The 24,583-nt window shown below is 38.3% G+C and overlaps 1 protein-coding gene across 1 annotated transcript in view; it reads right to left on the minus strand.

Annotated features, from left to right (window-relative positions):
- The window catches only part of DPYD (dihydropyrimidine dehydrogenase), a gene marked incomplete at both ends in the record, with an annotated part of 143,920 nt that overhangs the window by 63,388 nt on the left and 55,949 nt on the right, over positions 1 to 24,583 (minus strand). The window contains 2 exons of the mRNA XM_009696859.1: positions 1,085 to 1,168; positions 3,672 to 3,740. Coding sequence (XP_009695161.1) covers positions 1,085 to 1,168; positions 3,672 to 3,740 — 153 coding nt within the window. The remainder of the gene's footprint in view (positions 1 to 1,084; positions 1,169 to 3,671; positions 3,741 to 24,583) is intronic.

A 24,583-nucleotide genomic window follows, 5' to 3' on the forward strand; every position in this document is an offset into this window, starting at 1 on the left:
TTTTAGAAACTAGAAATTAGTTATCCAACCACACCTCAGTTCTTAAAAGTTTTGTGTTTAACTGAGGAAGTGAGGACTAATTAAAATGTCTACTAGCCCTCTCCAAGGGGATCAACTGAATAGTATATGTTGATTTTAGGGCATGTAATCACAATTCCCACTCTGCATCTCCCTCCTCTGTTTTTCCCCTCTCCCCAAAACGGAGTAAGATGGGAAATCAAACAGGCTTAAGACTTCTGAAACTTTGATGGTCAAAGTCTAGAAAATCTCTCCACTATGACCCAAGATTTTTCTGAGATTTCCAAGTTCACCTCATTAGGGCATGTTTCAGAGACAAAACAAACTTCAAACCATGACCAAAACATGTACAAATCTGAAAACTTCAAAAGGATATTAGTATGAGAATTAGATTTTGTGCATGTTTATTTTCTTTTTATGGGCAAAACAACACACATTCTTCTAACTGAAGTCATGGGATGTACTCATAAACTCTGCCTCAGATTTCTACATGGCAGAGACATCAGGGTCTCAGAGACATCAGGACAATTCCAACCTGCACTGTATAAACCATCAAATCTATACGTTACAGAACACAGGCTCTTATAAGAGAAGATGTTAACTGTACATGGCACTACCAGAATGTATGCCCTATTCCATGATTCTAAAATACAGTTAGGTTCATAGGCTAAAAACTGTGAAGTGAAATGTGTATATCTCACGTCCTTCAAAATAGTTATTGATACACGCAGTAGTTACCGGATTGCAATCTAAAAGATATCTACAGGGCACTGAAATGGAAACCAACACATTCTGTCCAAGCACTTTTGGGAAATTATTTGTTTTCATCTTGTTCCTTGTCAAATACATAATGTATTTTTGTTCTCAGCAAAACTAAGCATTTCATATATTCTCAGCTTCTGTCTTCTTTTTTTTTTTCTTTCAGCACTAAATATTTAAACACATTCAACCTAAAAATCTCAAGCTAGTAATCTGCTGCTTGTTTCTTCCCCCCGAGGTGTAACTATCAACATGGCAGTGCAGGACTGCTGAAGAGACATGAAAGAGATTGCGGTTAAAGTCTTACCTGCCCACAGGCCAGGCCCATGCCTCTTTCCCCCATACCATGAGGACATGATAAATTTAACTCCAGTGCATCTGCACCAGCAACCTATGAGACATGCAAAAGGAAAAAAAAATGCAAAATTAACTTCAACTAATATACTCTTTCCTGTAGGATTTACTGTTCATGTTAAATAGATTTCTTTAGACATTTGATTCTTTTCTTTTTTTTTTTTTTTAACAGAGAAAGCTACAGTTATGATAGCCTGAAAAAGAAATGTTTTGATCATTACAGAGAAAAATTTCAAAAACTGATGTAGCTTCCCAAAATCACAAAGGAAATTAAAGTAAAAAATAAACTAAAAAGAGACAAGCACAACAAGGAGTTGTTTCTGGAAAATGTTAAAAAATGAAATGTAATTACAGGGCCTTAGGGCAGCACTGAGAGGGAGGTTTGGTAGTCAGTGTTATGCAGGTGCTTCTGTGCTCCGAAGAACTGTGAGTCAGTAGTAAATTTCTCCTTTCTGCTCTAATGAATTTAGTCTCTAAATTTTCTGCAGGCACCTGTACTGTGCCACAGCTTTTGTCATTAAATATTTTTGTTTCTGAAGTCAAATAAGAGAGTATTAAAAAAGTCCATACAAACATATTGTTCATGCCAATTTTTCTTCAGCACCCTCTATTAGTTACAATTAAAAAGGCAAAGAGCTGAGGTGTACAAGAGCAGCACACAAACAGGCTCCTCTTCCTCCCTGCTGCACTGCTCCAGCCTGAGACAAGGATCTCTCCCATTGCCTTCCACATGGCTGTAACTAGTATTCTGCTTTGCATTTGCATTTTGTTTTTGCTTATTGAACTTGAGTAACTTTGCCTGCTGTGTGGCCATGGTTCAAACAAGAGCGTGAGCAGGGGAGAAGCCATCCATCACTTTCAAGACCCCTCCACGTCCTGGTCAGCTCTGCAAGCCCAGCCATGCCGCACTGATGCTGGTGCTATCGGCCTCTGTGACAAGCTGACCTTTTGTATGAATAGGTCGTCCTCCTGCTGAGAGGCACTGCGATACCTTCTGGGGCTTCTGCTCTTTGGAAAGCCACATCTATTACCTTCTAGGTAGGATCCTACACATACGATTAAATATCACTGCTCTTCAGCTATGGATTCCAGAGTGCCCCAAACAAGTGTGCTGCTCTCCACAGAGCAGAGACTAACAACTACCTTGTGGAAGAAAGTTCTGTCACATAGGTTATACATTATTGAGTGCATTTAAATAACTACTTTTTTCTAAAGGAGTAACATAAATACAAACACACATTGGAAATATCTGTCTTAAAGTTGGATAGCAGTATCACTGGCTTAAAACAGAGGAGCAAATGGCACAATAAAGCCATTCATCTCAGTTTAAAAGTGGTACTGCTCCTGTCAAGTACAGATTTCACAAAAGATTTCATGGTCAATTAGGTAAATACAGGTATAAAATGGACTAGTGCAGAAGATCACCAAGCTAATTACTTATAATGTTTAATTTCATGTCCCTAAGTCCCAAAAGTGATATTTTTTTTTTCCCTCATAGGTTTAAAATGCCCAAAGAAAATAGAGAAGTGTCTTCCCACATCACCATAAAAGGGTTTAGGACACTGCGAATAAAGAAACGATGTCCAAACATACACATTCAGCCATATGAAAACACAAATTCAAAATACCTGCACCCATATCTACACATATACAAAAACATATACATAAAAAAACAATACTTACAAAACATTTAAATCTCAACTGCTGTTAACAATAATGGCAACCTAATTTTTTTCTTTGCTTAAATTTGTTAAAACCGTCCTTTACTGATCTGAAACTATGCTTTTTATTTCCTCTAGATACATTATGTGGAAAAAACCAGTTTTATTTAAAAATAACAAATTTGCATCACATTCAGATATAGACACCTTTCTGAATGAAATTACTGCGGTCTTAATCAAGTATTTCTTATACTATTCCCTATGGACACAGGTACATGTCTTTAAACAGTTTTTTTCCTTCAAATTGAATTGAAATTTCAGTTGCATAGTCTATTTGCGTTTGTGTAAGATTGGATTTATATTATGGGAAGCCTGCTGACTGCTATTATATATGCTGGCTTTCTCTGCTATCATTTTTGAAAGTCTGTATTAAAACTAGAATAGCATTAAATGAACCTTTTATACTTTAAATATTCAAGAGTTTTATATTCAAAATTTCTTCTAGTGCTGTCAAACTAGTATGCCTGTAGGCAAGGTAAGATCAAGTTAGGCTCTCAAAGGTAGAATTAAATTTTATCAGGGCATCCGTCATAATATACAGTTTGCTTAAAATGCAAATAAAAAGTATACAGATTCAAAGACTAAAGGCTTTCCAGGTACTGCTTAAAAATCCAAGGGACCATTTTTATGGAACAGATTTCCTTTAAATTTACATTTCCATCATTTTAATGAAAACACAGAATAAACACATTATAATGGACATGCTTTAAATTCTCATTTTTCACTTTGAATCTATTTCTTTCAAGAAATTTTTTATTGCAGCTCTTGTTTTTAAGAAGAATAAAAAAAGATGCAGAAACATATTTAGGAAACCATTACCTCAGCCATTTTTGAAAGTTCAGTCCAGTCCTCTCTGCTATAGCTGCACATGATACTGGCAATCACAACCTGAAAAGAATATATATGCAATGATTTTAAGCCATGCTACCAGACTCTGTAATATAGTACTTTACTGTGACTCCAGACATTAACTACCCCTACCTGCATATGGGAACTACCAGCTGTATACTACTAGCATGTATAGTGAAATACAGCTGTATATTTCGCTGGGGATGAGAAACAGTATACAAAGTCATCTACATTATCCCTGTTTTTAAAGTCATTAAGGAAAACCAGCAAGTCTAGTCAAACATGTAGAGGACTTTGCATTCTCTTCCTCATGCGATAAAGCGAGAACAAAGGCTGTCCTAGACACAGAGCCCACCAGGAAAACTGTCAAACATACTTGTTTCTGAAGTCAGAGGAATTCATACAATGCCAGAAGTACTTGGGGCTCTTTAGAGGTAGGTAAGACATAAATGTAAGAGTTTACAGTCTAATGTGGCAGTGTACAAACACAATATTCCAGCTGACTTCAGGAAACCAGGGTTGACCAAAGCCAGTCCCCTGGAATCTCAGACTATGCAAGCTAAGGACAGTGACAGGCAGTGGGACTGTTTTGTGTGGAGGCAACTGGGACGAGACTCGTAGGATGTGAGGAAAATCTGAGAGGCCTGGGAGAGTGGCACAGGGAAATTCCAGTTTTTGTTTTCCCACTATACACATTTTATTTCCTATTAGCTGGCTGTGGCCTCAGTCCCCCAAGAGTTGTTTCTGTGCACTGCCTTTCCTCATCACTGCACCAAGCACCTTCCAGGTCCAGGTTCTGTCTGTAGCTGCTGCTGCCTCTAATATCTTTATTGAGGTTTAAGTTTTTAGGTAAAGAAGTTCTAATAGGATTCTTCTGGGAGGGCAGCTAGACACACACCTTTCCATTTGCATACAGTGCTATTTACTGTTAAACAAATGTTAACTACTCCTCCAGTCAATATCCAGTTCAAGTAAAAATACTGATTTCTATTCAAGACTGAAACAAAATCACTTGTTCTGGACCCATCAAAGATCATCACACACTGAAACTCTGAAATTGATATATTCGTGGTGAGATCAGCAGAGAACTCAGCCCAGGAACTCCTGCATGGAGGACTCCTTAGAAGGATGAGGTTTTCAAGAAAAAAGCAACAGAGACCTATATTGCAGCAGCTAAAAGGTTAAACCAGAAAAAGAAATCACAGAACTTAGAAGCACACTACCGGCTCAGTCTGTGTTCAAAGGAGACACCAGTAGAGGAGAACAGAAAAACTTCTGACCACACTCTTGTTTATTTGGCCCTCTTATGTGAACTGTATGACCATTTCACATATAAGTTTCATTTACAGGTAGGACGAAATTCAGTTTTAGTCTTTTCTGCTTTCCAAAAAAGTTTTACTGCTGGCATTAATATCTGGCATTAGATTAATCTGTGACCCCCAGTCAGTATAACACTTCTCTTGAACTTTTCCATAACGGTGAGGGTTAATGACTCATTCATATAAAGCAAAATACTGAAAAGCATGGTGTAGAAAAATGGTCTAATACACACAATTGTTGGAAATTGTAAATTCCCAAATTATCTTCATAAGAAGGATGAGATATTTAGTATCTTTAGAAGGGAGAGAAATAGACTTTAAAAAGGAAGGCAGCTATGGAGAAAAAAGACATGGTGAGGTTACAAGCTATTCATTTAAAAGGACAATACCACTTATCATCATCATTATTTCCATTGTTTTGCCCTGATGAATCTCTTACCTGTCAATCTACCACCCACCTACCTGCAGACTACCTACCCATCCACGCTTCTGGCTGATGTTTGCATGATGGGAGTCTTCTGAAAAGGAAAGCATTTGACGAAGTGCCTGCCTTGCCTGCAGGTGCCCAGTTGTGTGCACCTCTAGCATACATATAAGACCAAGCTTTTCATTAAATGCACACAATCATTACTGGCCATACTTTTATTACGCTCTTCACAGAGGAAAAAACCCTCTCTCCTATGCCATACTTTTTTCGATTGTGAAAAACCTTATATAGCTCCATCAGTCAAATGTTTATGAAATAAAATTTGCTCAATGTTCTATTTGAATATTCAAGATAATTGGAGTACTCTCGAAATAAATACAAACCTCTTTAAAAAGACTTTAATATTTTTAAAAACACAAATTGTGAAAAATCAGTTTAAGAAAGTATATATGAGAAAAATTTAGAGTAAGAAACTAGTTAAAATATGCACTACCTGGAAGTTAGCTAAAAACCATATCTTGTCAAGTTCACACTTTTTATAAACTAACTAAAGCAAAAAAACCCAACCAACTCAGACCCTGACAACATGATAAGGATTTTCACAGTTGCAGTCACAATCCAAAGTATGTCAGAAATCTACACAATTCAGCTTTAAAACAAATCAAATTTTTCAGCAGGGAAAGCTGTAAGACAACAAGGGCAGCTGACTATATTCACAAGTAGCTGAGTTAGGTTATGTCAAGTGCTATTAATGAAATTTGAAAATTCTGCTGGGAGCGTACAAAAGAGGAGGAACAAGATCTGCAATGCTTCAAAGAGCTGTTAATTAAGACAACATGTTTATTTAATATTGATTAGTTTTAGTGTTCACTTTTAAAATTAAGTACATACTTTTGACAGAAGCAGTGGTTGACAATAACAAAAATAACTGAAAGCAAAAATTACATTTCTGCTGCAACTGTTCACATAAAAATCATGATCTCAGAGGGAATAATGAAAATTTAAAAATAGAAGGGATTTCATTCTCTTTTTTCCCCCAGTGCTCTCTCATAATTTGAAATTAAACTTAATTCCTAGGTGGAAATAGATCTTCCAGCACTCCACGTTAACAAAACTGTCCTTCTTCAACTGACTATTCTTCCCCAAAATGCCACTATGGTCTTTTCATTTGGAATCAGTACCCATGACAAAAAAAAACCCAATTACGGTATGTCAACATTTAGGGGCACTATCTGTGATGTGTGAGGTTTGAATCTACTCCTAAAATCACACACGGGAATTTATAAAGAAAACATAGCGTATTATCTCCTATTACCTCGAAAGGGAAAAGCAAGACAGTAGTAAGAATAACCAGTAATAAAAATCAGAATTTTTATTGGAAAGTAATAAGCAGAAATTGTACCACATTTCAGCTTCTCAGCTTCTTCTGACTATTTTAATTTTTTTTTTTTTTTTTAACATCTTTGGTGCCTACAATGCCATGTACCACATTACTACCCCTGCAACTTTAATAGCTCCAAACAGTTGGTATCTCATAAAACTCCAGTGCACGGCCCAGCCCAGGAGCATCCCTGGAGAGAACATCGTTCCTCTTGACTCCTGAAATTTGCAGTGGCAACCTGACATGAGTTTAATTATAGTTGTTTGAACCGCAAGTGCGAGGCCGCACCACGCTTGCCCGGCTTACAAAAGTAGACTACTGACAGATCTTACAATAAAGCTGCTGCTAAAGTGTAGTAAGTGGTAAATGAAGGTTGACTAAATTGCAGCTTTGTCATAGCTTGAGTGAGGGCTGCCTGCAAAACCATGCATGATTGAAGCACAGTGGGATCCCTGGCCCATTCCTTAGTCCAGATCAGAAGTATAGCCGGCATATGCTGTTCCCTCTTCTTCTTCATCCCAACTGGTATTTTGCCTATTGTCGAGAGATTCTACCTACTCCGCCCTGCATCAAGGAGTGTGGCAGCCCTGCAGACACCGTTCCCTCCCCAATGATCACTGTGACAGATGTCACTAGACAAGGTCTTTATGCCCTGACATTACACAAGGTGACAGACAATTTCTCCGAATGCCTATAAAGGGACAAATACATGCTTGTAACATCAGACAGTGTTTTGTGTACAGGATTTTCTTGATCATTCATGGAAGAAGACGGTCTACAATAAAACTTTTTTTTGTTTTGTTGGAGGGAGGGGAGATGGAAAAGGGAGGATATATAATATACCATTTAGGACATGATTATAAGATGAATATACTGCAGCTAAAGCACCTAGTAAAAAGCTACATTTCACACAATTCTGTAACTAATGCATTAGTAGTTGTTCTGCTTAAAAGGACACTGACAAGGTACTTCTCATAATCCTCAAAATATTTCTTCTCTCTGTTTATAATAATCCCCTGGAAGCTTAAACTAGAATCTATTTCCCTTGTGAATTTTTTTTTCTCTTCCATTATCTCTATGTGGATGTCGCATGAATGCAACAGTATTAAAAGAAATAAAAAGGATGAGGTTTGCCACTGCATACGTTTTCAAGTGATCTTTCTTCCCTAACCCACGGAATTCACTGCAAGAGGTTGCAAAACAAAAGGAAGGAGAAAAAAATAACTGGGCCTACTTTGGGTCAGACAATCCTGAGAACATCTATTTAAAGCCAGACAGCAGTAAAACTCTAGGTAGACAATTACCATTTGTCCTGTGCTGCTCTGCAGGGAATAAGGGAGTTTCAGTACACTCAAAGAGTCTGAAAAAAATCTCAGGGGGCTGGATTTAAATATGAACATTGTCAATTCCTGTAAATTTAAGAAAACTTCCCAACAGACACAATGGAATCACAATCCTCTACTCTCATGCCTGTAATAACCATAGTTATTTTGGCGACCTAACACAGGCCATAGCCTGTATCAGTTCCTAACCTATTCTTCCAGGTCTATGCATAATCTCCCTGCACTTCAGGAAAACCAGTCACCGATATAATTTCTGCTTTCTCTTCCCTGCCTGGCTCTTCTCATTGCTGCACCAGGCTTGAGGACAGTTCTGCACCAAGTGTCCATAGAAGCTCCGTTTAGACACCACTGCTGGTCTCAATCCATACCCTCTTCAGCTTTCTCAAACACTTGCAAAAATCCCCAGGATCTTATTTTTGATGTGCACAGTCTTTGCAGAAACAGAAGGAGATCCTTAATGTCATCTTTAAGTCCGTTCCCCTGAAAGCTGTAAAATCAAGAGGAACTTTCAAGAAGGCTGAAGGACTGGTTTTATAACAGCTACCTGTTTGAGAAGCAGAGATATGAAACAGAATAATTGTTGCGGAGCAAGGGAGTACAGAGATTGGAGACTACATTAAGAACCAGATTTCAAATACCCACAAAATTATTCTTGATCAATCTAAACTTTAGAAGGTATTTGTGTTTGGGTCAGACAGGAAAACCTCAATCTTCCTTTCAAGACATGTTTCTTCTTCCCAAACAACACAGTATAGCCTTGCCACATGACCTGCTTAGTCTGAACAAACTCCAACATTTTTAACCAAAATTCCCCAGGAAGCATTTACTAGGGAGAAGCTTGGCACTGAAGATATAGTCTTTCTACAACAATGGCAAAAATAACATATTTAGTTCATCATTCACCAGTGGAAAAGACACCTACATTTATAAAAGCACATTAGGACAGAAGAACTTCCTGGCAGTTGAATCATTATTTCACAGCATTAAAATCCTCCCATATCTGTCTGAATGAGGGGTACATGCACTCAGTTCTGACCCACCACATCTATCACACCACACACAAGCCAACACACTTGGAGCATTTCCTGAAGGTCCTGTACATGCGTAGCTGCAAGAGCATGTGGTCCACCAGGTGCTTGGTGAAAAGTTAATGAAGAACGGTTTACTGAGCACTCCTCAGCTATTTCAATGACATGATAAACAAATCTTGTAAACACCTAACTCAAAACCACACATATATGCTGCATATAGACTTCTCATAGTTTTTTCACACATGAAAGAATGAAACATATGGACCATAGGCCAGATTCTGCCCTACCCAATAGCTTTTAGATGCAGTCTCAGGAGCAAAGAGTAAGCAGTAAGGGAATAAACAGCAGCAGCACAGGACTTTTTGGGTTGGTACAGATTTTCCATCTTATTGAGACTTGCACCACTAGCCTGCCTCTGTAACCCTGCCTTTCACACACAAAGTTCAAGACAAGTCACAGGTATGCCACATCCTGCCAGCAGAAAGATTCTTGGAGGCTTACAACCACTCAGTGCCACTTGCGGCAGCCCTCCGCTTTTCCAAATGGCTGCTGGCCAATGAAATGATCATCCTCAAAATTGTTCAGCCAGAATTACCAACGTACAGAACATTTCTAACATCCACCTCACAAGGTAAGAGTATGACTGCAGCAAATACTCTGTATTGCACAAACACGCTTAAACGTGTAGTATTGAAAAACAACAGGAGCACAAAGATTTACTGTTGTAAAAATAACCCTCTAGAAACCAGACTGATTTTGATGCCTTGTAGACCCAACCACGTTTCTCTCTTTCTGTACTTTCTGGTTATAATTTTTGATTTGTTGCAGAACTGAAATAAAAATAAGCTTCTCATTAAAAACTACCTAGAACATCAAATCCCATGCAATAAGAAAGTTAACAATTGTAAACCCTGTCATGTCTCTGAGAAGCAGAGGAATTATCTTGTTATCAATTTAATAATGGAACATTGAAGTAAATGATGCCATCCACTGACACCAGTAACACTGTCTCTCCAGGGAAATTCATGTCGGTAGAAACTGTCAGTCTAGATGGATATGGACATATTAAACATTGTACCTTCAGTCCATAAATCTATTCTTTCTATGCTGCCTTAATAAAAAGATTCTGCATGATGATACAGACAAGCAACGCAGAATGTCTTGACATTGCTGACCTGTAATTCTGCTTCTATTCTCTCTTTTTTTTTTTTTTTCAGGGATTGGAGAGTAAATAATTTAACAATCTCTAACCATCCATTGTTTTCCTCCTTAATTTGCACTTAAAATACATTTAGGATAATTTGAGCAAATGAAAATAAGACAAGTAAGGGATATTAGTATGTTTGTTATTTATCTGTCTTTCCATAGCAAACCTTCTGAATAAAGCCCTGTCTTTACCTTGTTACTTTATATTGAGATCTCCAGTTGGGTTTTCAAAGTGAAGTGGAAGTGAGATACAACAGATCGACAGAAAAACAGGCCAAACATTATCAGCACGCAAATAAATCTAGAGAAGTGGATGATAGGAGTTTGAATATATTACTATTTGCTCACCCTACCACACACACAAAATCAGTATGAGCAAAAACCAACAAAGATTCTTTTCTCAGGCTAAAGAGAGATGCTTATTTTCAAAGGCAGTTATTTTTGTAAGATGACTCTACTATCAATGAAATTCCATTTAATAACATTATTTGATGGATGTCAGTGAGTACACTGTGCTATAGTTTCAAATAAAGGCCTAGAATTGCTAGGATCTAACGTCTTTGGACAAATAAAAACCCAGGGTTATGAACAAACCCATTTCCTTGTAAAGTAACAGAATGCTGTGGCTTTGATGGGGATACGAAGCTAAACAGACTGCTTTCTAGAACTGGCTGCACCTGTAGGAAAACAAGGGAGCAGCCGGGTGTTGTAACTGCTCCTCTGCCATGTCAGACTCTCCGTCGCATCAGCCACTATCAGGGCAGGAGCTGAGCAACCGTGCCCTTAGCCCTGCTTGTACACATAAATGTGTAGGCACAGATCACGCACATGCAAAGTGTGGATAAATGAAAAGCTAACTTCCCATGAAAACATTTAATGGGAGTCTTACCAACTTGGAATACAACTGGAAGCAAAATGAATGGACAGGAAAAAAAAGAGAACTGATGCACCTGTAACTCCCATGCTTCAGGGCACTCGTTAGGATGCTGTAATTCCTGAAGAGTGAAAAAGAGACCATGGAATATGCATTTCCCAAAACAGATGTTTAATGAAAGAAAATATAGCACTTGTACAAAACACTTCAGGGAAACTCAAATATTTCACATGATTAGAAAAAGTATGCCCATTTTAAGATAGACTGTTGGAAATTTCAGTGCTTCAGATAAACCCTTCAAATTCCATTGAAAATTACCCATACGGCTGAAGACTTCCCTGGAAATTTGATATAATCTTTGGGATTTTATTTTGCATAGGAAACCTACCCTAGTTCAACCTTTAGTCTCTTTGGTAACAAGTGAAAATGAATACATAGGTGAATGGAATTAGCATTACTGAAAGGAAAAGATGCAAGTCAACGAAGGCTGAATCCAAGAGCAGAGTGAAGACAGATACTAGTTTTCAGCAATACTCCTTGCAAACAATACCTGCAAGCCTTTGTGGATCTGCCATGCCACTGCTGTATTTCTATACTTTCCGCACTGACTTAATATAAAGAGAAAGCAGAGGAGGCCAATATAATATTGGAGAAACTAACAGAAAAAGGATATATCTAATTCTATGGTATTTCAGACACATGCTATGACCTGTAGCAAAAGCTTTACACCAGGGTGCTGAAACATTATTGATTCTGAAGACCACATACGGAAAACAAGGCTGGCAAAAGGCAACACAAATTTGTGGATTTTTTCCTCCATCTTTAGAAATTTTTCGCTCATCAAATTATCTGCCCAGATATACGCAAAGTCCTTTTTAACACAGTTCTTTGAGCACATCGCTAATTGTTACTGTTTATTCTTTCAACAGCACAGGCAACCCTCCACAGGGTGCCCCTCTGAGAGGGGAAGCGAACTGGAGACAAGTATGTTCAAGGGCTGTAGGCTGCTCCAATGGAGGGAATGAGCAGCCGTTGACTGAAAGGAATCCTAAGATCCCTTCTATGTACATGCAGACATATTTCCCCTATTACTTAGTAGCAAAGCTGCTTAACTTATTAGAAAACAAATTCAGCAGAAAATAGAGACAAAATGCACACTGAATAACTTTGTCAGAGTTTTGTAACTCCTGCATTCAGTCAGCTAGCAATTCCCCAGGTCAAATCTGTCTCTTTGCATCCTTGAGAAGTCCAGCCTATCTCTTCCCTTGTTCCATCACCCCCAGGGCTTCTTTTAATTCACTTCCTTGGATTTGAAGGCTCAAGAAAACTAGCAGTATCAGTGTCGGTACAGGAAAAAAATGTAGCTCAGAAATTCTGAGGGAGAAAAACCCCTCCCTTTTACACTTTCGAGCCCTGTGATCTACTTCATCATGTGACATTGCTGGTGCCAAAGCAATGCTTCGGAGGAGTAAGTGATTTTGTCAGCCTGGTTGCATCCTCCACAACTCACCCACTCTCTCTCTGTGCACCATTATCCTTGTAGTGATACATTGAAAAGCACTGATAATTTACCTGATTTTGTGCAAACAGCTCTGAGGTTAGGTTGTTCTGATAGAGGAGGGTAAGGTCATTAAGAAGGTGTGTGGGAACAGGCTATAAGGCTTGTCCTTTCTTCAGGAAATTATCTGAGGGCCTTACATGCCAGTTGCATGGGGGAGACCTATCAGTCCCTTAACACTATTCTCTCCTCTCTTGTATCAGACTTCACAAAGAGGTGAGCTTCCTCACACTCCAAAACCTGCCTAATTAATGGGACAGGTTCACTTCATGAAAGGAGACAATCTACAAATCTTCATAGGGCTGGAAACATGGGATATTTTCAATGGCCAAAGTGGGACCAGTGGGATATATCCCCACCAGAACTTCACTGAAGATCATTTACAAAAAGTTTTTCTGGGTTATTTTCCTGTTGGAAAGCATAGATAAAAGGATGGTAGAAAGCTACAATGCACACAGTAACATAGTAGTAACTGTTCTATCTATTGATCTTCATTTTCTTGTGATACCTTTGCCTTCCTCCTCCAGACACTGCTTCTTTTGAAGAGCACTTAAGTTTCCATTTCTTTGGGCATCCTCTCCAAATCCATATAATTTTCTCAGAATGGTCTGATTTCATAACCAATTTACTTTGAGCAGAAGGTTACACTAGCTCATCTCACCTCCTGAGGTTCCTGCCAACCTGAATTTTCCTATGAAACCTCCCTGCAAAAATATACATGATCAACAAGTACCCTTACACCAAGCAGAGAGTCACCTATCTTTAGCAATTCTGACATTAAGCCTATTGAGCCTTCCCCAGGCACAGGAACCTGCTGCAGTCTGGTATTTGTTCAAATCTGTCTTTTATCTCTCTATTTTGCTTTCTGGTCTCTCATGCAATCTCCAAGCTATCATCTTTGCTCCCTTTTAAGATCTAGTTCATTGCTTTCTCCACTGTCTCTTCCTGTGATCTTGCAGGGCCAGTGTGTTTATTCTTCCTCCTTGTTACCTACCTTCAGAGTTTGTTCTCCCCTTTCATAGCATACTAAAGCAAACACTGTCTTCAGTTCTACTTTTTCTGTCACTGTCTGAGCTCATACAGCTCTGCTTTTTAATAAGAATCACTTGTTATTGAGAGACAGATCAGACCCACAGCCCAGCAGCAAGGCCGTCTCCACAACTACAACATGCCATCCACCTCCCTCACACACAACGCACAAACCTCAAACTGCAACAAAGCCAAATACCAGACACGCTCACATACATTTGTTGCTTCCTACCCAGCTTTCACCTCTCCAAATGAACAAGAGCCCTCCTGATTTGGAGTAAGACCACTGTTTCTTGTTAGGCCCATATTAATGGGAGCCCTAGGCTCATTTAACAATAAACCTGTATCAAAAGTAGCATTTCTTACACAAAATTAATTCTTGTTGCACTTTTCAAATTATAAGCAAAACATTAGCACTCAAATAGCTTCTTGCAAGTAACACATTTTAGGAATTTTTAAAAGGGAAAAGAGAGAAGATAAGAAGGTGAGGCAAGTAAGAAACACGCTTCATGGACTATACAAAAACTTTTTAAAATAAATAAATATTTTCATTTGGAAAAAATGTTTCATATATAAATATTTCTATAGTGAAAATTATACTAATATATAGTCCCTTAGCAACGAAAGAAATTCTACTTTCTGTCAGGTACAGAATTTTTTAAGAAGTAAAGATGAAAATCCGTGTTTTCTGTTTAACTTAATCTTTTCATATATCCGTCCTATTATCCCCTGGTATCTCCCAGTTGGGTCAGAAATTCTGTGAACAACAGTGCCACTATGCACTGAACCTCATGATGGCAGGTCTTCAGTGCTCCCATCTGACATATGATCAGAAAATCTCATGAGCTTTTTTTTTTACATGCAGACATTATAATTTACTTAAGTAGCTAGCTGCTATGTCTGATGACCCAAGTAGTTTTTTGGCTACACTCCAGCAGCAAAGAAGATACCAAATTAAGGGTTGGAAGTTGGCAGCTAGCTTCTGACTAATCTTTCCTCCTCAACTGCCAGTTCCACCCACCTCTTCATCTTGTAGGGAGGCTTATCTGAAGATGCTGAGAAACTGAAAGAGGCCTTACTATTTTCACTAAATATTTGGATGTTTAATAAAATTATTATCTAACTTGTTCAGTATATTGCTATGTGATCGGACATTTCAAAATTAAAATGCATTAAATAGTCTATAGGATTATAGTCTCATTCAAATGAAAGCACTGTAAGACCAATTGCCTTCTAATATTAAGAGAGATTTTATCAATGACCCAGCAGTGAGTATGTGTGCTCCCAAAAAGATAAACTGAAAATAAATCAGGTGAAATGTGGATGCCTCCGGCAGAATAGAAGGCAGAAGTCCTTCTAGGAACCAGAGGGGTGCTGATAGTACAACACTAAGAGAATGCAAATGTGACTTACATCCATTTTTAATGCCCACCCTTTACATTGAGATGCACATACTGCTCAGAGATAAGACTTTGTGGTACCTATAAAATTCACACAACCTCTAGATACTCTCACCTGAGCTGTAGTTAACTTAAACGAAACATTCCGCAAGTGTATTCAGATTTTAATATGGAGGTATATCTCTCATAAATGGCTAGGTGGCTAAGAATGGTGTGGCTAAGAATAAGTCTATCGGATTCTTACACTGCAAGAAAAGCACCACAGATTTTCAGAAATGCTACCCTGAAATTTAGGAATAGACTTTCAATATAATTTTTTTCCAAACCTAAGACCTCAACTAGCTGTTACATATAGACAGAAACAATTAACAAAACTACAGCTTTATAACAAAAATGTCAGACATAAAGAGAATTAAAAGAAAACGAAACTTGAAATAGATTAAGAACTCTGAGCTTGAAAAATACGACAAAGACGCAAAAATAAACCAGTAAAAAAAAATTCTTCCTGGGAGTTGTGAGACTGCGAGGTGCAGTAGCAGGAAATAGGCTAGAAAAGTACTCTGTTTTCTCAGAGTTTACATTTGACTTACATGGCTCATAACAAAGGATGTATTTAGGTCTCCTTTAAAGAAGCCTTTAAAATATTCATTTGGGTTTAAGTGTTCAGAAAATAAGTGCTTACTGTCACATTTTTCCTTCAACAATTAAAAGAATATACTATCTCCACTAGATCTTCACACAATGTTTAGACAAAAACAATTCTGATTTATGTGTTATCAGCAATCAGCACACCTGCAGCAATCGACTACTTCAGTGCTCTTTCAAACCCATAAAATACAAGATAAATCCAGTTTGCTATGCCCACAATTAAAGAAATTCATATTAACTTGAATTAGCTTGTATCTGCTGCAAGTTACAAGTATGCACACAGGTAGATACCATACTCACATACAGTAATTTGCTATCCCATGGTAATTTGCTGGCATGTCTGGGTTCACGTTAACAGTCTATCATACTAATACTATATGAAGAGAGAAAGAGTTTTGCTTTTTGGGTCCTGCTGGCCATCTGATTTTGCATGTTTAGCAGTTAACTAAAGGAACTAAAATACAAAAGCAGGGTGAAGTGAGATCTAGAATATGGAAATGTGACAGATACGAGAAGTTTGGTCAAGAAGACTATGTAAAAGTTTATGATCATAGTTCTTAAATTCAATGTGCATAAAGAGTTCAGAAGCTATCAGCAGTGTTGAGGTTGTAGATTAAGATCAGTTCAGAGCCCACTAAGAATTCTGCTAATCTACACATTCCTCTCAGTGGATAAAGAAAAAAAACATCTTGGAACCCTTTATTCCCACATTTCACTCCGAATTTGAGATCTTTCCATGGCCGCCCTCCTGCCCCACCCCCCCCAAGCACAGGAAGCTGGGATATAGTCCAGCTGCTGTCAATCAGACTGAAGAGCTGGCTCCAATTGTGATAGATTCAAGCGTGTGCCGCTGCCTTTCTTGTCTAAGCTAGAACATGTCTGCATAGAGCCAGCTCTCCTACTATAGACACAGTTCCTATCAGTAAAGTAAACTCTTTACTTGCTCCTGAACAAAAATAAACAGTTTGGTGGTATAACTGCATCTACACTAGGGTTCTGCCAGGACAGCACTTAGATGTGATTTTATTTTTAGTATTCCTAGCCTACATAAGTATGTGAGCAAGACTTTTAAATATAGACCTAGCCTTCACGTTTTTCTTCATTAGAGCTCTAGCTCTAAAATGTAAACCACATCACAGAAATGAAGTGCAGAATATGGGCTACAGGAACAGCATATATTTACTACTTTTATCAGGTATAAATTTGCTTTCTTCTTATTATTCTAATATACACTACATAAAAGAGAAAAAGCAGAATTATCTAAATCACATACACTCAATGCCTCATAAAAGACTAAAATCATATCACTGCCAGTATAAATGAATGTCAAAGGTACTGTGTATTTTAAAAGATCAAATTTTTTAATTTACCCAATCGCCTGTGACAAACATGAAAGGGAAATTGGGAAGAACTATTTGGGGGATAAATGTTTTGCACAGGTAATAAGGCTAGCAGAATTTTGTCATTCTTACAAACTTTAGATTTTAATGCTGATGGACCATTGACTGTTGATAATTTTAAAATTTTGCCATTTTGGGGTTTATTTTTTAACATTGCCACAAAGTAATTTTCTCCCCATCCAATGGCAACTTCTACATCCTAATATTAAAACAATAACTACCCAGAAAAGGGCATTTCCCAGGGAGTAATGACTGGCTGGGAGGAATTGATGGCCCGAGGCACTGCTGAGGGCCATTAACCCTGGCCGGTTATTAATCGCTGGGAAATGCCCTGCACCAAGGTTGTTATTGCTATTTTAAGCACAGACTGGGGGTGTGTGTGTGTGTGTGTGTGTGTGTGTGTGTGTGAAATGGACATCTTAGCGTACAGATTTTTTTAACTTATGATGCCATTTCCTTTGTTGCAGTCTACAGAGGACATTTCTAGAAAGAATGAATGCTCTGCCTGATACCCAGATGGATTCCATAGATAATTTTGCAGCACTCTATTGTGCACACAGTAACTTACCAAACTGAGAAAACGGCTGGGGATTTTAAGAGCTTTTATTTTCTCTCTAAATAATAGTCTGCATAAAAAAATAAAAGGAAATTCAAACCTTAATAAGATGAACAAAAATAGGCAACTCTTCATGTCACTGTGAGCAGAATTACATTCTAGAAATATCTTTTTTTTTTATGTCTAGTGCATCTCCTTTGTCAATACTCCTGCTTAATGACCATTTACATATCTCTTCAAAAAAGGAATTTTTAGCAGCAACAGTCAAAGCACATCCTGAACCAGTTTCAGCTGATGCTAGTGATTAAAGAGTTTGTCTTTTCCAATAATCTTGGAGTGCCTCTCTTACGAGGAAAGGCTGAGAGAACTCGGTCTGTCCAGCCTGGAGAATACTGAGAGGGGATCTTACCAATGGTTATAAATACCTTAAGGATGGGTGTCAAGAGAATGGGGACAGACTCCTTTCAGTGGTGCCCACCAACAGGTACAACGGGCACAAACTGAAACACAGGAAGTTCCATCTGAATATGAGGAAGAACTTCTGTACTTTGAGGGTGGCAGAGTAGTGGAACAGGCTGCCCAGAGGGGTTGTGGAGTCTCCTTCTCTGGAGATATTCAAAACTCGCCTGGATGAGATCCTGTGCAACCTGCTGTAGGTGAACCTGGTTTGGCAGAGGGGTTGGACTAGGTGATCTCCAGAGGTCCCTTCCAACCCCAACCATTCTGTGATTCTGTAATAATCGAGCAGATTGGGTCATTTTCCAGGAGATGGTTGGTGAAATATTTCAGACTGCTTTAATTTTCTCCTAGTTCTTACCCCAAGGTTAAAGTTTGAAAGATGCGTTCATAGTCCTCACAAAATTGTGAAAATTGTTCTTTTCTTGCAGGGATCAATAACTCTTCAAATCAAAAGGATATTCTTAGCATATGTACAAATAGTCCTCTGCCTTACTGAATTACTTACTATTTGTCAAACCTTAGCTGTGAAAGTAAAACAAACAAAGTAAGTCATGGCTTTATAACATGCATAGGAAGAAAGTACAGCTCTGCACTACACCAGTTTGACAGGTTTCTCAACAAAGTGGTAATTTCCAAGTGCAAAACATAAAAGATCTTCTCACATTTCTCCTTAAGGTCCTAATTTGTCCCCACAAACATGTACGTCTGAATCATAGATTGATTGTAAAAATCTCACTGAATTTACCATGTGGTTCTATTTTCAGTTACAAATTGCAGTTTCCAGCAAAAGATATGTGCTTTCTTAAAATAAAATTCCCTCAAATTGATGGCCAAAGCGTGTGTTTCCACCTCTTTGCCAGATTAATAAGCATATTCTTAAAAAAATAATAATAACAAAACCCCTGAAATAAATATTGTGGCAGTTGGGACCAATCATTATTACATGTATTGAATGATCATTTGAACATGCATGAACAGACATTGTCTCCAGGTAAATTTTTAGCAGACCTTCTTGCATTTCTATATGTAGGATCTTCTGTGGTGACCCTCTGGAAATGCAGCCTTTCTAAATCTTGGTAAATTGAAGACAGCACTTGAATCACAAAACCCTTGGCACATCATTTCAAACTAGCACAAAATCTATCTTCATCTCAGCTTGAGTTCAAGTAATGTAGTTACATGCTAATCAGGTTGTCAAAATGTAATACAGGCACAATGGTCCAAAGGTTGAGACAGGACTAGGAGGCAGGAGAGGGTTTCTGATCCTGGGTACAAATCCAACAGCTCTTCTTTGTGCATTGACAATGTAAACCCGTAGGAATGGGTTACGTAGCTCAGTAGCCCTTCTCTGACACGCACCACCAGCAGTTCTCTAGGGCAAGCTTACAGTAGTATTTCCCTAGAAAACTCTTCCAGCTTTTAAGAAATCTGTGGCACAGGGATTCACTGAGCCAGAGGTGATGCACTCCACAGCCTTCTCCAAATAATTTTTCCAGTCAGTTCTTTCTCAGCCCATACGTACCTCTGGCACCAGCAATGCCCTGGGAGAATCAGCTCCAAAGCCACTGTGGCACATGGTGAAGTGTCTCCTACTGCTCATTGCCATCTATCACCCTGCTGGTTCCAATCCAGCTGCACCCTTGCCGAGACAGAAAAATGTGAACTGCACAGTGTATTCAAAAAGTGCAAAAAAAAAAAAAAAAATTAATACGCTAGTATAGTGATAGTTTTTGCTTTGCTCTCTCTCCCTTTCCAGAAATTGTGTTTGATATGCTTTATTTCAATGCTATTCAGCATTAAGCTGAGATTTTCATAGTGCTCTCTACTGTAACCCTAGTATAGTTAGCTTACAATCAATCACTGTATCTATAAATTTAGTACTGTTTTATCCCATGTGCATACTACATTTATCTTAATTTTATCTAGCAGTTTATTGGCCAGTCACCCAGTAATGCAAGATCCTTCACAACCCTTTATAGTCAGCTCTCATCTTCATCCCCTTGCAATACTTACTATTACCAGCAAAGTTTACATTCTTGAGATGCTCTCTCTTTTCCAGATTGTTAATAAACATTTTAAGTAGCACAGAACTCAGCATAGATTCCTAGGGAATTTCTTTAGTGAAAGGGATCTTTTCCATATGGTGAATTGAACAACTGCTGTGTGGGATTTTTCACCTCCTACCATGCATCCATGATGGTTGGCTTTGGGAAGTTTAAGCTGCAGCAGTAACAACTTCTGGAGTTTTTTCATGTGATTTGTGGATCTGAAATTCAGACAGAACCACCCAGGTAGTTGTTCTGCACTGCTGGGCACTTCCATGATATGGAATGTGCAAGCTTCCAGGCAGTCCAGCTTCTGGTTCCCTCCCCTTCTGCTCTGTCCTTTGCATTTCATGTCGAAATGCATCTGGGCTTCCAGCAAGGGACCTCTGATAGGCCTGAGGATGCATGGTGTGTACCCTCCCCATTCAGGTCCACAATACACTGGTTGCTGTTGGTACCAAGTGAGGTTTGTACGGGTACAGCCCTACCTGGTTGTTTAGAAATGTTTTATTCCAAGTTTGTAGGTGTTGTGGCTTGTCAAGGTGTCTGTGACTTATCATGTGGATGCATACCTCAGTAGATATTTGGAGTGCAAAGTATCATTTCATTGTGATGGAAAGGCAACACTATCTATATTAGCCCTAGGAAGAGCAGGTGTTTATGGAGAGCAACTGGCTGACAATTTGATCTTCACTTCTTCTGAATATGACCCCTGCAAAGACAAAGATGAAGGTTCTGCCTTTTTCACCTCACTTGACCACCTTTATTACAAATGCTATTCCAAATTCCCAAGTATTTCAAATTTGAAACCCAAATGGTAAAACAAACTATTACTTTTTATAACCTGAATCAAGTCAGTGACCGGTATCTTGATATGTAAATACTACATACTCTACGCAACCTCCCACAGATCTCTGAACACCCATCGAAAGTGAAAGCTATAATAATGCCTGCAAAAATACACAAATTATTCCTACTACATCTAGTAAGAAAGCCAACTTTGACCTTCTCCTTACAGTAAAGCTGTGAAGTCTATGATTCCTCTTTATTTTAAAAAGTTTTCCATCTAATGTCCCTTAATTTTAAGCCACAAAGGAGATCTACAGCAATTTTAGATATTCTGGTCAATTCTTCTCAGTAACCAGATTACAAGGTCTACTATTAGTGCAGAGTTGGAGAGGGAAAAGGTTTATATAAATACACAAAGGTTCAGAATCTGTAGACGAAACCTGCTATTAAAACCAGAGCTGGTCCTACACATAAGCTTGGTATGTAGGACCCCACTTCAGGGATCACTTTGGCAAATTAATCAAACCTCTACATGTAAACTATCCAAATAACTACTATTGTTGTTGCAAATCTATTTCTATTCATCTTACAAATTCAGGAAAACTTTTTAAGCATTGCATTTTTCTGCATCAAAAGTTATTTACAGGAGTAAGGCACTCCCTTATGCCTGTTCAATTGTATTTTTCTTGCTCTAACCCCTCATTTCCTCCTATCCTCACAGAGTAGAATTAAAACAAATTTGGTTTTGCTACCTAAATTTAAAAACAAAACCCAAAAGACACTCCCCCCGCCAGACCAAAACAAACCCCAAAAAGCAAAATCAAGCAAAATCAACTGCCCTATTTCATATCTCTATGGTAGAAAAAAACTGCATGATATAAAAAACAATGCTACAACCAAAAAACAATGCTACAAAGAAGTCAGTTATCAGCCTGGGATCCAGCAATCTGTTCTCACATGCTCTCTAGCACGGTTACTCCTGACAGGTGTTCCTGGGACATTCTGAACAAAATGTTGAACAAAAATACATCTTTAACAGTTTCAGTTTGAAAAGCTGCTCCCTGCTGCATAACTGTCAGAGAGACTGTCAGAAACATTCTGCAAGCAGCAGAACAAACATTAAGACAACAAGAGTATTCAGCTTAGTTTTGGGGTCCAAGAGTACTTAATGTTTCTAGCAGAAGGGGTTTCTCAATTCAACACGTCATGACACCGATATCTGAATCGCAGAATCAGAGTCCCAGCTGACAATCTGGTATCCTATGTACATTCCTTAGAGTCATGCAGTAACGCAAACTTGTGTTCAGTTAGGAGGCCAAAAAGTTACTTTTAAGACTTCAGTATACTAATATAGCAACATTGAAAAATTTTCAATTTGGCATCTTCTTCCAAGATCCCAGTTCTTCCTTGTAGTACAAATTTCTCAGACATTTGCTTGTTTGTGATGGACTTCTATTAGCCCTGTAGGGAATGACATTTCCCCTGCAATCGATTTTGTTTCATCAAGTGTCCTTTCAAAGCCCTTTATCCGTACTGCTGTGACCTTCTGCACATGCTCAGATCCAAACTAATTTGCATATTGATTTTTTTTCATTAATTTGATTACGTTTTTATCATCTACAGGGCACCAATTACAGTTTTGGGAAGGTAGAGAAAGACTACCTGGCCACTGTACCCATCACATTCTTACTGAATCCTCAGTTCATATTTTTCTGTAGAGAAGCATTTTACCATTTTCGCACCTTGCTCTTCTCAAGCTTGTTCTCCCCAGTGCAAATGCTAAAGAGGTTTTGGGGTAACATGCAACCTTAAAATATTTGGCCAGCTACTAGGTAGTGTAAATATAGAGACACGCTTATGGGACTGGAAGAATAGACATCTGTGTAAGTAGGTGACTTAGCAACTCAAATGAGAAGGCTGAGCTATGGTTAGCAAAAGGTTTTGATGAGGAACAGCAGCAGTTTGTATGCTTTTTCTGATGAAAGAAGTGTTACCACCAATATATCCCATTCCCTCGCAATCACCACAAATGATTCTCATGATTGCCAGCTTCACTGTGCACACAGCTCCTTGTTTTACTGGCACACAAAGACGTACTGCCACTACCAGTATTCACAGATCCCAGCACAGATAACGGCCATATTATAGCTAATGTCAAGTACGTGAATATAAAATTTCAGCAGTAAGTTCTCTTCCAAGGTTTTGCACTTACCTTTTCAACTTTCTCAGCCACCTTCTACTGATAAAAGTTTGCAGACTTTTGCTAAAGTAAAAGTGAAATATTTTTTTTCCTCACAGTTTTCATTCCTGATCATATCATTAGGTGAGGTCTACTTCATGTTTCTTAATTAAACTAATTTCTTGAATACACCATAAGCCACCATTTTTTCAGCCACGTTTTGGCCAGAAAGTACATCAGTACACCATATAATCAGGTATCTTCCTGGTAAATAAAATAACTAGGACATGTTGTGGCATTAGTGTTAGTTCTTTTTCCCTGCTATCTAAAGCATTTCAAGTATTGCATGTCCAAGTTATGGTTTAGTCTTTTTAACATCAACTGACAACTGTATGCATTTCCCATCTGTGGTGGGTTGATTCTGGTCAGCAGCTAAGGCCCCATCCAGCCACTCGCTCGCTCCCCACCTCCAAATCTCCCCTCTGCCATTCCAAACCAGTCTAAGCAGGACTTAGAAAGGGAGAGTCTTCCTATTTCTCATTCTGAATGTGAGATAATATTTGTACTACATGGGAACAGCTTTTATCGGCCTTGGCCCAAAATGTCCCTCTAGACCAGAGAGTAAAGAGAACAGACTACCAGACTATGATTACAGTTTCAGCAGTCATTCCTCTCAAACAACAAGTAATTAAATTTCAATCTGAAAATACTGATTATTGATATTTTTCTTTCACTTTTGTCTTCAGTTTTAGATTAATATAGCACTTTACAAAGAATATTTTTGGGGGGAGTGGGGATGCAAAATTTGCCAATAAGGTGTCAGCTCTATACTAATTAGAAAGGGATATTTGAATTTTACATTTAAAACTATGAAATTAATAAAATAATTGTCCCATCTTTTCTCACTGTCAAGTTCTCAGAGTCTGCTACTAAAGAACAACCAAAAAAAATCCATTTTCTCCTGAGTAATAATTGCACAGAATGATAAATCCTGTGCTATCAGATGCTATGCGTGGCCGTAAGACACAAAAATATAAATACTTAATAGACTGTGATAAAAAAAACCCTTAGTTAACAGTGTAAAGAAGATGTTTGGATATCACAAAGATAGGCCAATATAAATAAAGTGAAAAGATGACAACAAATACAATCAGACCAATTTTCTTGCTTTCACAGCGCTCTGACTGAAAGGTTGTTTTCTTGGCATATAGGAAAGCAGTGGACACAGGGTTTTTAAA

This window comes from Cariama cristata, unplaced genomic scaffold (genome assembly GCF_000690535.1).
Source record: "Cariama cristata isolate BGI_N322 unplaced genomic scaffold, ASM69053v1 scaffold6253, whole genome shotgun sequence".
Classification (NCBI taxonomy): Eukaryota; Metazoa; Chordata; class Aves; order Cariamiformes; family Cariamidae; genus Cariama; species Cariama cristata.